This window comes from Panthera tigris, chromosome A3, assembly GCF_018350195.1.
Source record: "Panthera tigris isolate Pti1 chromosome A3, P.tigris_Pti1_mat1.1, whole genome shotgun sequence".
Taxonomy (NCBI): Eukaryota; Metazoa; Chordata; class Mammalia; order Carnivora; family Felidae; genus Panthera; species Panthera tigris.
Genome location: NC_056662.1, coordinates 31,954,052 through 31,967,875, shown reverse-complemented (window position 1 = coordinate 31,967,875; position 13,824 = coordinate 31,954,052). Strand labels below are relative to the sequence as shown.

At 51.8% G+C, this 13,824-nt stretch overlaps 1 protein-coding gene across 2 annotated transcripts; it reads left to right on the top strand.

The window, feature by feature from the left end:
• Positions 1-790: 790 nt before the first annotated feature.
• Positions 791-11,857, top strand: LRRN4 (leucine rich repeat neuronal 4). 2 transcript variants are annotated; one of them, XM_042980898.1, is made up of 5 exons: positions 791-964; positions 2,209-2,851; positions 4,117-4,321; positions 8,145-8,195; positions 9,774-11,857. In XM_042980898.1, exons 2-5 carry the CDS (start codon positions 2,218-2,220, stop codon positions 11,020-11,022), a joined length of 2,139 nt encoding a protein of 712 aa, XP_042836832.1. In that variant the 5' UTR covers positions 791-964; positions 2,209-2,217; the 3' UTR covers positions 11,023-11,857. The 2 variants fall into 2 exon arrangements, with proteins under 2 accessions (XP_042836832.1, XP_042836831.1); XM_042980897.1 differs by having other exon boundaries at positions 8,058-8,195.
• The last annotated feature ends 1,967 nt before the right edge of the window (positions 11,858-13,824 follow it).

The window sequence follows — 13,824 nt, the reverse complement described above, 5'->3', positions numbered from 1 at the left end:
AGTTCTGGTCCTTGTCTGTGTGCACAATGCTGGGGATGATTAACCCCGGGCCTGGGAGCGGTGGCAGGAAGGGGATGAGGGTGGGGGGTGAAGATCAAAGGCTCTCAGATAAAATGGCCAGTCTTGGAACTCTGGGGAAGAAAGGCTCTGCTCTAAAGGAAGCATTTTTAGCATCGTCACAGGTTCAGCATCAACCACTTCAGTCCTAAGGCAGAAATGTTCTTTCTTTATTTATCTTCACAAGATGGAGAGACAAACATCCATGATGTCACCAAACTGGGTCCTAGAGAAACCAACCCCAGCATTCTTGGGGACTCCTGGATCTGGCTTGAGCCTGCCCCTGCTCCCCAGGATCCTCTGAGGACCTCTTCTCCTGCCACTTTGTCCTCTGAAGCTCTGCAAGCTTTCCTACGGACTGGGGTGCCTTCCTCCTTGGGAAGAGGGCTTCCTCCTCATTCCAGCTGATCATTCAGCCTCCAACCATCCCAGGAGTGGGAACTACCTGGCAGGAGGATCAGATTCCTGGGAGGTGACTGTGCTGCCTCTGCATCACTGCACCCTTGAGCCCTCAGCACTCCCTTCAGCCAAGGAGAGCTGACTCCCTCCCTTTGTCAGGCCCCCAAAAGGCAGTGTCAGGAGAGGTGAAGATGGGGGAGGGCAGGGAGGAGGTGCCAGGCCTAAAAAAGAGCAGGTTCAGGCCCAGTGGGGGAGGAGGGAGACAGGCAGTGAAAGCATGGGCTAAGGACCATAATGTCTTGGTGGGGAGGGAGGGGCTGCAGGGACTGGAGTATCTCAGGCCCTTGTAGTGGGTGGGGCCAGGAGCAGGGGCACCTGGGAAACAGGCCTCCCTCTGGAATTCACAGTTTAGCGGCTGTCTAAGTCACTGACCCCTGGAATCTGCAAGACAAGACAGAGGACTGCAAAGGGGCATCGGGGGTGCTACACTCCTAAAGGACAGCTTAGGGTGAGTATGACGCACTGCTGGATGGGTGGACTCCTGGCCTCAGTTTTCAGGATCCTTCTCATTGCCTTGACCCCCAACTAGCAGGAGGGAAGCCCTTCCCCTGTAGCCTGGCTGCTCTGAAACCTGGTGGCCAGCAGAGACAGCAGGGTAGAGGAAGTGAGGCTATATGAAGCAGTGACCTCAAGGCCAACCCTGGTTAGAAGTAACTTTGCCGCTCCCAAACCAGCCCACGGCCACATGATCTACCCCTACCTGATCTCCCAGCTGCTCTGAGAAATTCTGGGTACTCTAGAAACTCCACACCTAGGAGCCTTCAGCCATCCCTCCAGAGCAAGGCTGACCTCAGGGGCCCTAGCTTTCTCTGGGACCAGCATGAGACCGGGAAATGTTGACTCCATGTTCTTAACCCTCACAGCTTTCTGGGGGCTCTTTTTTTTCCCAAAGCCAACCTCTCAGGAAAGAGCCCTGTCAAGAGAAAGTTCTGCCTTCAGAACTTATTTTAAAATAAGGGGTGCCTGGGTGGCTCAGTCGGTTAGGCATCCAACTTTGGCTCAGGTCATGATCTTGTGGCCTGTGAGTCTGAGCCCCGAGTTGGGCTCTGTGCTGACAGCTCAGAGCCCAGAGCCTACTTCGGATTCTGTCTCCATGTCTCTCTGCTCCTCCCCTGTTCATGCTCTGTCTCTCCCTCTCTCTCAAAAATAAATAAACATTAAAAAATTTACAATAAAACATGACCTGCAAACCAGATCACATGCAAAACAGACTCACCTGTGGCTGGGCAGTTCTCAGGGGGAAAATTGAGGCAACTGAGTTTCCCTGGAATTGATAAAATCTTCCAGAAGCTCCATGTTTCTATTCCAATAGGGCTTCTCTTGACGGGGAAGGCTCATTATTAATAGATGTTTCTGGAGCAGCATCTGTGGACCTGGGGAAAGTTTACAGTAATAAAGAGCACAGTCTCTTCCCTCCAGAAGCTCATGCAATGGGGACAAGGAAGGAGGTTACTTGAAAGTTCAAGGCCAGAGGGGACAGATGAAGGAGGCCTTCTGCAAGCGGTCACCTGTGGATGCTGAGCCACACGGGAATTAGGGGGAAAGGCATCGCTGGGAGCAGGAAGGTCAGGTGTCACAGGAGCGTCCCCCACCCTTCGGGGTACATCCAGGGCCTGCGCTTCTCCTCAGAGCCCGAGCGTAGCGGGGGACATTTGCTGGCTTTAAGGGGCTGTCCCGCTCTTCTCTCCCCAGCCACGCACCATGTGGTGGTTCCTGATGCCGCTGCTGCTGCGCCCCAGCTGGGCAGGACCTCCCCAGGAGAGGGCCCCTCTTTTCCGGCTGACTCAGCAGGGCCCCTGGGAGAGCGGGGCCAGCAACGCCACGGTCTCCCCCTGCGAGGGGCTGCCCGTCGCGGGAGCCACGACCTTGACCCTCGCCAACAGCAGCCTGGAGCGCCTGCCCGACTGTCTGCCGCCCACGCTGCGCAGCCTCGACGGCAGCCACAACCTGCTGCGCTCCCTGAGCGCGGCCGAGCTCGGCCACCTGCCGCAGCTGCAGGTGCTGACGCTGCGCCACAACCGCATGGCGGCGCTGCGCTGGGGCCCCGGGGGGCCGGCGGGGCTGCACACGCTGGACCTCAGCTACAACCGGCTGGCCGCGCTGCCGCCCTGCGCCGGGCCCGCGCTGCCCGGCCTCCGCTCGCTGGCGCTCGCCGGGAACCCGCTGCGGGAGCTGCAGCCCGGGGCCTTCGCCTGCCTCCCGGCGCTGCGCCTCCTCAACCTCTCCTGCACCGAGCTCGGCCGCGACCCCGGGGCGGGCATCGCCGACGCGGCCTTCGCGGGGGCGGGCGGCGCGCTAGAGGTCCTGGACCTCAGCGGCACGTCCCTGGAGCAGGGTGAGTCCGGGCCGCGCCGGGAGTTGGGAGCCGGGCTGGGCATGCGCTCCGGGGCAAGGCCGTGAACTTCCTCTAGGGGTGGCTACCGGGCGCCCTGTGCCGGGGTGGGCCAGGGCGGCTGGAAACTAACCCCACCTCGACTTCCAGAGCCCAGCGGGCCCTGTTCGAAGGGCCACAGTGGGGTCAACTTCCGGAGGCCCAGGAGGTGGGAATTATTATTATCTAACATAGGGAGTTAACTCCTGGAAGCCCAAGAGGTGGGGACTGTTATTGTCTATCTGCTTCACAAAGGAGGGAAGGGCATGGACGGGAAGGCGACAACTGGCCTGTGGTCTCACAGCTCGTTGAGTGGTACGTCCAAATCTGAACCCAGGCATTCTCGATGCAGGGCCCAATCTTAGCCACTCTGTTCTGCTACCCAGCAGAGCTGAAAAATGCTTGTAGAATGGGGAAGTTGGAGGCACCTTGGGGCTGATTAATGAACGTACTTAACACCAAACATGCTAACCCGAAGCAACAGATGTCCTGAGGGTGAATTCATTGATCTTTCTACTTGGTTGGCTGGAATTGTTTCTGTGAACGTTGGGTCTTTCAAACAAGACACAGGAGGGAGGTGAGAATACCAGCTCCCCTGTACTTGGCCGTGTTCTGACTCTAATTCACAAGGTTGGTTTTATTTAAAAACAAAAAAAAACAAAAAAAACAACACTTCATGTGTCTGTAATCACCTGTTCCACCACAGACAGAAAAAAGAGCGAGAATGGGAAACAGGGGAAGTGGTATGGTCTCCATTTGTTAAGAGAGCCATGAAGCTAGGTTCTGGGCCCTCATCCAGCCTTGCTCCTCCTCTCCTACTTCCTCACCTCTCTCAAAAATGTCTCCGGTCCTTGTAGCCATCAGAGTGAAGTCTGGGGTATTTCTGTCTGGAGTTTAACAAGAGGGTGGGGCAGCAGAGGCCTTGGAGACAGTGTCCTGGGTTCAAGTCCTGGTTCTGCTCCCACCCAGCTGTGTGGCCCTGGGCCTGTCATTCTCCTCTCTGACGTTGGCTGCCCCGGGGCAGGCGGGCAGGCACGAAGGACGGACTGGCGGTCTCTGAGGGCTCTTCCAGCTGAAATGGCTATGCTTCTAGATTCCCAAAGCTGCTAACTGTGCCCATGCTCAGCAATGACCTTCATGACTCACTTTGTCACTCTTTGTTTCCTTGATGCTGGGCTAGCCTCTTGATGTCTTCCTGGGTAGTGGGCAGTGCCCCCTCTGTGTTTCAGTTCAGTCCGGGTGGATCAGAGACCTGAGAAAGCTCAGGTCTCTCCACCTGAGGAAGATGCCCAGGCTGAGAACCCTGGAGGGGGACATTTTCAAGATGACCCCTGACTTGCAGCAGCTGGATTGTCAAGACTCTTCAGCACTTACCTTTGTCCACACACACATCTTCGAAGACACTCCTCGCCTACAGGTCCTTCTATTCCAGAAGTAAGTGTTTCTTTTTTTCTTTTTTTTAATGTTTATTTTTGAGAGAGAGAGAGACAGACAGAGAGCAAGCAAGGGAGGGCGGGGGGGACAGAAGATCCAAAGCAGGCTCTGTGCTGACGGCAGAGGGCCTTATGCGGGGCTTGAACTTGCAAACCATGAGATCATGCCTGGAGCCGAAGTCGGACGCTTAATGAACTGAGCCACCCAGGCGCCCCCGAAGTAAGTGTTCCTAAGACCCATCTGAATCACATAACTGATTTCTGCCACTGCGCTAAGTTGAACACGTGTAACCATTTTATAGAACTAACCAGACCTTGATTCTTCTCCCTCTGCTCCTTCCCATCCTCTCAGGGCTTCTGTTCTTCCTCATCCTTTGGGTGATATCGTGGTCAGGTACCAGATAGTGCATCGGCCTAATAACCATGGAATTCAGTCTTCTCCAGAGTAACATTAAAACTCCAAAGTCTCATGTATATAAACTTCCCTTTAAGCCCAGGCTGAGAAACTTGCAGCGGAAACAGGGGATGAGGCATCAGGTTCTTCTCTATCTCTGGATCCACCTGCTTCCCCAGGTGTTTATGCAATTCAGCCTTCCACGGTTTGAACGGGCCAAGGAGGAAAGGTGAAAGGCTAGAAGGGTCCTTCTTGCAGTTGGGACCCCAGGTCAGTGCTTTCAGGCCTACTCATCTGAAGTATCACTACATTCACCCTCCTTCTCAACAGGAAGGTGACTTCAACAGGAAGGGCAGTGTCACTTTGAAGATGACCCCAGGCTGCCTGCTTTCCTGAGGGCCCACATCTGGGCCCTGGGAAGCTGGCACCTTTGCCCTATCATCACTTTCAATGTAGCCACATCTCTCCTTTCTCTGCTAGCCCCAGCCACAGCTAGACTATTCACTCTGGGGCTTGTCATGACAGCAAAACAAATAGAACAGGCACACAGAGCTCTTAGCTCAGCGCCTGGCACATGGCCCATGCTGTAACATTCGTGAAGATGATGGTGGCTGTGAAGAAGGTGATGGGAAGGATGGCAGTAACAGTGATGGTGGTGATGGTGATGATGTGGGTAATGATCGTGGATCAGTGATAGTGGATGGTAATCGTGATGATGATGGTGGTGGTGATGGTGGTGAGTGTAATGTCCTCTCTGGCTCAGACTCCTCTTCTGAGCTTCAGACTTGTGTCTAAGGTATCAGATGTGGAGCCAAACTGCCCCGGCTCAAATCCTGACTCCATCCACTTTCACATACCCTGTCTCTTCCTACCCCCAGTTAAGAACACTGGCAGTTCAGCCAAGAGATTCTTCTTGGCTGAAGAAGCCAGGGGATCTAAATCATAATCTGATGGAGTCTCCTACCAAATGAAAACACTGCAGTGCTTTATGAAGGACAGGATTTAATTCCTTCTGGCTCATCCTAGGCCCCCCACTGCACCACCTGTGCTCCAACTGGGGGTGGGGAGGAGCCACTTGCTTTCTGGGTGCTCTCAAGCTTCAGAAGCTCATTAAATGCTATCTGACCTACTGGACCCTCTCTCCCCCTTTTCAGCCTGGCCTGCTCTTGGCTCTCCTTAGCTCACCCACAACCTCCCCCAGGAGGCTGTGATAAATCCTGAGTGATGTTTGGCTGCCCTGACATAGGGAGCACCCACTAGAGAGGGGATGGGCACCTTCCTGGCTGCTCTGCCAACCCAGCATGCCCAAAGCCCTCCACAGTCCCCTCTGACATGCAGGAGGGAGGGGCGGTATTTCAGCAAAGAAGTGAAAAGAGAGAGCAAATGGAAACTTCTTTCACACTAGGGCTCTGTCAGTTCAGATGCAGAGACATACAGGCATGCACCAGGGTGTGAGCCATCCCTCAGCATGTGGGTGGTAATTCAACTTGATTTTATCAAGTGCAAGTCGCATTGGTGGCAGATATGACCACCAGAGAAGGAAAGGACACATTTTCCTTATCTGTAAAATGAGCAAAATATTATTACCTCGCTGAACTGTCCTAATGATGTCAACATGAGATAATGGATGTAAAGCACTGGGCAATGTTACCTGCTCAAAAATACGATAATCCTTTCATCTCTCCCTTCAGGCAAAAAGAGCAATATTTCCTTCGTGTGCTGAAGTGCTAAGTAAACTCTCGTTCTAAGATTTCTACTCTAGCTCTGTGAGATCTCCTAAAACAAGCACATATATGTATATGCTCACATGTGTGCATATATATGTATATGCCCATATGTGTGCGTTGAATTTCAATATAAATAGCACACACATATGTCTGGTGTCCCACAGGAACAGCTGCCAGGTCCCCACCACCCCGGAGTGTTAGAGCAGATCTGAGGAGTGGTCCTTCCTCCTCTAGTACATGAGTAGCCCCCTCAGAGCAGTTGGGGAAGGCACATGGTTCCCAGGCATATGGAGGAAAGCCTGCCTTTGGTCAGAAGAAACCTGAAGGGAAAGTGCAGCTCCTGTCGCTCTAGATAAATTGTGACTGTGTATATGTAAAGGAGGCAAGGGGGCTTGGGGAGTTGAAAACATTGAGGCCAAACGCTCTGTAAGACCCTAGGGAAGAAAGAACTGAGTGTTGGGAGGGGCCCTGCCATTGCTGGGTGTTCTAAACCCTTTGCAAAACGGCCCCAATAAGTCCTCCCATCCTTGTAGACACACCCCTTCTCAATGTGACTTTGCAGCTCCCCCTGTCAAGAAGTGGAGTCTATTCTCCACCTCTAGAAGCTTGGCTTGGCCATGTGACCGGCTTAGGCAAGTGTGGCATTAGCAAAAGTGATGTGAGGTGAGACTTAAAAGCAGTTGAGGAGGATTGGAGCTCTCCCCTCTTCGATGGTGGGGACCCCTCCACCACCATATGCACTAGCCTGGGGCTAGCCTCCTGAATGATGAAGGGCTCATGGAGAGGGGCCCCAGCCTAGTGGAGGCTCCATGTATGTGAGGCCATCTTAGATCTTCCAGCCCTAGCTGAACTTGCCCAGACCACAAGAACCACAGAAGCATAAGAATAAATATTTGTTGTTTTAAGCTACTAAGTTTTGGGGAAATTCTCTACTCACAAGAGCTTCACTGATACACTTCAGTGAGGCGTGTTCCAAAGGACTGGTGTTGAGTGTCATCAGCTACAGTTCAACTGCAAGAGTATATATTCAAGAGTGTTCTCATTAATAAACAGTTTCTGTCACTTCTTGTGACTGGGTCTGGAATAACAATACCTTACTTTTGTGTGGAGATTTACACTTACAAACGTTTTCGTTATCCCAGACTCTTTTTTGATACAACAGTGGGCAAGAGAGTATTGTCTTCATTTGATATGAGGGGTGACAGTGACTGAATTGGGTTGGTATCTCCACTTTACAGATGACAAAAAATGAAGTCTAAGGTCATTAAGAGTTTTATCCAAAGTAGTATCACCTAAGCCCTAACAGGATGGTTTTGCCATGACACCTCCATGGCTCTCTGGGGATAGTCTTGACTTGATTTTTAAAGCCTGACTTGGGGTGCCTCTTTAGGTTGAGCATCCGACTCTTGGTTTCGGCTCATATCATGATCTCACGGTTCATGAGTTTGAGCCCCACGTTAGGGGGGCTGTGCTGATAACATGGAATTTTCTGTCTCCCAATCTCTCTCTCTGCCCCTCACCTACTTGCGCTTTCTCTCTCTCTCTCTCTCAAAAATAAATAAATTTAAAATAAAATAAAATAAAGCCTGACTTAATGGATTTTCTGTGTATTTCAGCTGCAACTTGAGTTCCTTCCCTCCTTGGAGTCTGCATTCCTCCCAGGTCCTAACCATTAACCTCTTTGGCAACCCCCTCATTTGCAGCTGTGAATTGTCCTGGCTCCTGAAGGATGCAAAGAGGACTGTCCTAAGCAGGTAATACATTTACAAAGCAGATGACTGAGGGGTGAGCTGAAGTTCTCACAGCATTTGCCTTGCTCACGTTGGGCAGTATAGCAGTGTTGGGCAGGGTGGCCACCCCCAGAAAGTCACATGCAGGGCCCCCAAGGAGAACGGCCTTTTATTGCAGCCAGCCAGAGTAGCAGAGAGCATGGAGGAACAGACGTGGTGGTTTTAATGGGCCAAGCCAGGAGGAGGGGGGCACTCATCACTTCCACTCACATCTCAGTGGCCAGATGTCAGTCAGAGGCCACACCTGTCACAAGGGAGGCTAGGAAATGTAGTCTAGTTGTATGCCCAGTAGGGGAAAAAGAAAAAAAAAAAAAAGAATGGGCTAAGTGAACAGCTAGCTTGTCTCTGCCAAGGCAGTCTTATCATTGCCCCATTTTACAGATGAGTGGGTTGGGGCCCAAAGAGAGCAAGTGCTCACTTAGGTTCATGCAGCTTCTGGGCAGAGGAGGCAGGATCTGTCTTCCTTGAAAACTGTGCTCTTAACCACCGGGCCCCTCTACTGAGTCCCCAGTATGTAGCCTGGTCTCCTGCATCGTTCAGTCCAAGACCAAATGGGCTCTTATGGGACAGGGGAAAAAAAGAAGTCCTTCAGACTTCCCATTGGCTGTTGGCTACAAGAGCTGTTTTTACAGTGGGGAGCCATGCCCAGGTTGGCCACCTGGAGAGAACGGAGCGGGGGGGAGGGGGGGGGCGTGGGCAGGGCTGGCAGGGGACACTTCTGATCCTGAATACTCTCAAACCAGCTCCACTAGCTAAACTCTCCTCCTTGCAGCTCACTTTAGGAGACACCCCCCCCCCCATCCTGTGTGTCTTTTTTCTCACGTCCCACCCAAACCCAGCCGTGAAACAGGGCTCGGTCTACCCCTATCCCCTTCGTGTTACCTCCAAAGATAAGTAGCTAGGCCCTTTGCAGTGAAGGGTCTCACTACAGTATTAATAAGGAGGTTGAAAAAAATGAAGACTGAGAAAGAGAGAAGAAAAAAAAAAAAGAGGTTGAGAGTGCAGCCTCTTCACAGCACTTACTACTATTGATTTTGGCTGCATGGCTTTAACCTCTCTGTGCCTCTATTTCTTCATCTGTAAAATGGGGATAATAACCTACCTCCTAAGGTTATACAGCTTAAATTAGTTGATACAGTTAAGTGCTGACAGTAGTCACTAGCACATGGCAAGCACTCAGAAAATGTTGGCCAGTGTGAGTATTGTTACTGGTACTCAGCCAGGAAGCAGATAGGTGGGAACAAGATGGCAGACCACACTGGGAGAATCTGGACCACCATTCACAGTGCTGGCCCTGGGTTTTGGTTCTGCCACTTGCTGTCTTGGGCAGTTAGTTCCTCTTGCTGAGCTTGGGTTTCTTTCTCTGCCCAATGGGAGTGTCTCCTCCACAGGTTGCCCTGAGGGTCAGTGAGTGAAGCCGGTAGAGTGTGTAGCATGTTGAGACAGTTTGAGGGGAGCAACTGTCTGCATCGAGGACTCAAAGCCCAGCACACAAGCGGCCCTGATGCCGAATACCCTCTAACTGGTTGTCCTCCCCTCTAGGGCAGCAGACACTGTGTGCACACCAGCTGCAGGATCCCAAGACACCTTCTCAGCCCCTCTTTCGCTGTCCTATCTGTCCAGTATGTGCCATTTGGACCAAAGCACTACCCTCCTGGATTCCAACTCGACCTACTCTGTTCCCGTCACCCACGCACTATCTACACAGAGTCCTGCCACCCCACAGAGCACAGCCCCCTTTACTCCACCTTTGGAAGTCACACAGAGTGTCACCAAGACCCCCTCCTTCCCTGCGGATTCCTCCACAAGGACTGCATGGTCGCGCAGCGGCATCAGGACGGGGACCACCCCCTCCGCTGCCATCTCCCCAGCAGATGCCAGCAACTCTAGCGCCCTGCGCAGGGCTGCAAGCACAGCCGAGACAGAGCACCAAGAGCACGCCGCCAGGCTTGCCCATGAGTCTGGCATCCCAGCTGCCGCCACCCCATCCACCAGCAAACACCTTGGGCTCTTCCCCACCTCCTGGAACCCGGTGAGGATGCCCCAGCCCGACCACAGGCCACAGGCCACCCCGCAGGTGCCCCACCCGAGTCCTTCCGAGGACACGATTCCAATCTTGCTGTTGGACGACTCCAGTGAGGAGGAGGAGGAGGAAGGGGCGGGGAAGAAGGAGGAGGTGGGAGCGCCTCCCCAAGACGTCCCCTGTGATTACCAGCCCTGCAAGCACCTCCAGACCCCGTGCGCCGAGCTGCAGAGGCTCTCGCGGTGCCGGTGCCCCGGGCTCAGCGGGGAAGACACCGTCCCGGACCCCCCCACGCTGCAGGCGGTGACCGAGACCACGGACACGTCGGCGCTCGTGCGCTGGTGCGCCCCCAACTCGGTGGTGCGCGGCTACCAGATCCGCTACTCTCCCGAGGGCCGGCCGGACAACCAGTCGGCGTCGGTGGTGGCGGACATCTATGCCACCGCCCGGCAGCACCCCCTGTACGGACTCTCGCCGGGCACCACGTACCGCGTGTGCGTCCTGGCGGCCAACCGGGCGGGCCTGAGCCGGGCGCGGGCCTCGGGCTGGACGCGGGCGTGCGCCGCCTTCACCACCAAGCCCAGCTTCGTGCTCATCTTCGCGGGGCTGTGCGCCGCCTGCGCCCTGCTGCTCGTCGCCACCCTGCTGCTCTCCGCCTGTCTGTACCGGCGGGCCCGGACGCCACACCCGCGGCGCTACGACACGCACCTGGTGGCCTACAAAAACCCAGCCTTTGAGCACAGGCTGAAGCTCCAGACCGTCAGTTAGCCCAGCGCCCCCTCCTCCGGTGGAACTCAGGCCCCCTGGGTGCAGAAGATACAGAGGGTCAAAGATGGCACCCCTTCAGCTCCAAAAGCCGCTCCTTCCTGTGAAGCCAGCGCTCCTCGGGCACACAGGGAGCTTGCCCCGCTGTTTCTCAGTCCAAGGAACCACCGCCTTCCTTCCTCCTCCTCCCCTCTGTGCCCAGAAACGTGCACACCAGTCCACTCCCGATGCCCGTTGCCACCGGGCATCCTTGTGCGTTACTTGGGTCTTTCAGCAGTTGATGCCGCTTGTGTCCAGTCGAATAGATTGCGTATGGAAGTAGATGGAGATAAAAACTAGTTCACACGATTCAGGCTCTTTTGCCATATTGGAAGTGACATCCTCAAGTCCTTTCAGGAAAGGAAGTTCCCTTCATGGTCAAGCTCTGGCTAAGGCAGGTGTCATTCAAGGAATCAACTCCAGTGGAGTCTTCATCTGAGAACTGGGGATAAGGGAGAACTACTGGTTATGTTTCCCCGAGGCCTCCTGGGTTTATTAGTTGTGTCTCAGGATATGGCACAAAATGTGCTTTTGGCTTTGTCGTTAGAACTGCAGTCTGCTGGGAACACTTGTGAGACACGAGGAGAATCTGTGCTTTTTACTCATTGTTTACTGCATTTCACCTGAGACTAAGTAGTCAGAGGAACTATGGACTCCTTAAGAAAGCATAATAAGGTCACTTTCAGGATTTTGTTTTTTAAGAGAGAAGAAATGAGCTTAGGAGAGAAACCTCTGGAGGCCTAGGTGGCTCAGTGGGTTAAAGGTCCGACTCTTGATCTCTGCTCAGGTCATGATCTCCCAAGTGGTGAGTTCTAGTTTGGGGGGGGGGGGGGGCTCTGTGCAGACAGCCTGCTTGGAATTCTCTCTCCCTCTCCCTCTGCCCCTACCTGACTCATGCTCTCTCAAAATAAATAAATGAAAAAGAGAGAGAAACCTCAAGGCTCCAACTGGAAGCTAAAGCATTTTGCTCTCAGTTGCATCAAACATTGCCTTTATGATTTGTATCTGAGTGTGCATGCAGTATCTCACTATACCCCTTTTCACTGGTATACAAACTTGGTAAAAAGTGATTTTACAAAATTATAGTGTGGGTCATATTTCTAGATATTAATTTTCTGCATTAGAATTTATTTTTACTTTTCTGTGATGACTGCAACAATTACCACAAACTGGATGGCTTTAAAACAACAGAAATCTATTCTTAACAGTTCAGGCCAGAAAACCATAACCAAGCTGTCAGCAGGATTGGTTTCTTCTGGAGGCTCTGAGAATTACTCCATGCCCCTCCTGGTTACTGGCAATCCTTGGTGATCCTTGGCTTGCAGATAAATCCAGTCTGTGCCTCCATTGTCTCATGGCATTCTCGGTGTCCAAATTTCCCACCTTAAATAAAAATTTCTCCCATCTTTATGGGGATATAATTGACATATAACTGTGTGTAAGTTTACAGTGTACAAGGTGAAATGATATACATATATACTGGGAAATGACTACAAAAAGGTTAGTGAACACATCCTTTACCTCACACGGTTACCTCTGTGTGTGGTAAGACCTCCTTTCTAAGCAATTTCAAGTATACATTATTAACTATAATCATCATGCTGCCTTCTGGGGATCATTAGATCTCCAGAATTTCCTCATCTTACAACTGGAAGTGTGTACCCTTTGACCACATTCACCCATTGTCCCCCACCCCTATGAAGCACCAGTATACTGCTGTTTCTAGGAGTTGTTTTTTTGTGTGTTTTTTTTTTTTTAGATTTTCATTTAAGTGAAATCATACAGAATTTGTCCTTCTCTGCCTTATTTCACTTGGTATAATGCCTTCAAGTTCCATCCGTGTTGGTGCAAATGGCGGATTTCCATGTTTATGGTTGAATAATTTTCCTGTGTCTGTGTGTTTGTATATATATACATATATACACATGCATTTTATCCACTCATCCATTGACACTTGAATATACTTTGAGAGAGACTGAGCAGGGGGTAATAGGCAAAGGAGGGTAGGGAAGAGGGGGAGAGAGAGACAGAGACGGAGAGTCCCAAGAAGGCCCCATGCTGTCAGCCCAGAGCCCAATGCAGGGCTCAATCCCACAACCCTGGGATCATGACCTGAGCCAAAATCAAGAGTTGGATGCTCAACTGACTGAGGCACCCAGGCACCCCCATGTCCTATGTCCTATGGTAAATAATGCTGCAGTGAACATAGGGGTGCAGAGCTCTTCAAGAGGATATCATTTCCTTTGGATATATACCCAGAAGTCAAATTTCCTTCTTCTTACAAGGACACTAGGCATTGGATTAAGGCCCACCCATATCCTGTATGACTTTACCCTAACACGATTACAGCTACAAAGACCCCATTTCTAAATTAAGATCATACACACAGATACCAGGGGTTAGAACTTGAACATATCTTTAGAGGAGACACAATTCAACCCAAAACAGCATTTATTTCTACTATTAAAAAAAAAAAAAAAAAGTTTGATTTCCATGTGTCTTGTTTCCAAAATGTGCTGCAGCACAAAAACCATGCTGCTGCAACTCCATGTATCCAAGTTCAAGTTCGACCTGAATAGGTGTTTGAAGTTTTGAAAAGGCTTCCCAAAATTCTAAGGTGGAGCCTGAGTTTCATCACATATGTAACCAACAGAATTGGACGAAGCAATCTTTTAAGGTAGCTACCAGCTCCTGATTGAAAAATTGGAAAGCAAAAGCCAAAAATGTGACTAGCATAGTCTTCAGACATGTAATAATCTCAATGCC

Excerpts from the sequence above, each read along its gene's own strand:
- LRRN4 (XM_042980897.1), top strand. The coding sequence starts at position 2,218 with ATGTGGTGGTTCCTGATGCCGCTGCTGCTGCGCCCCAGCTGGGCAGGA. Across the intron at positions 2,852-4,116 it reads CGGCACGTCCCTGGAGCAGG|TTCAGTCCGGGTGGATCAGA; the intron begins GTGAGTCCGGGC and ends TCTGTGTTTCAG. Across the intron at positions 4,322-8,057 it reads CAGGTCCTTCTATTCCAGAA|CTGCAACTTGAGTTCCTTCC; the intron begins GTAAGTGTTTCT and ends TGTGTATTTCAG.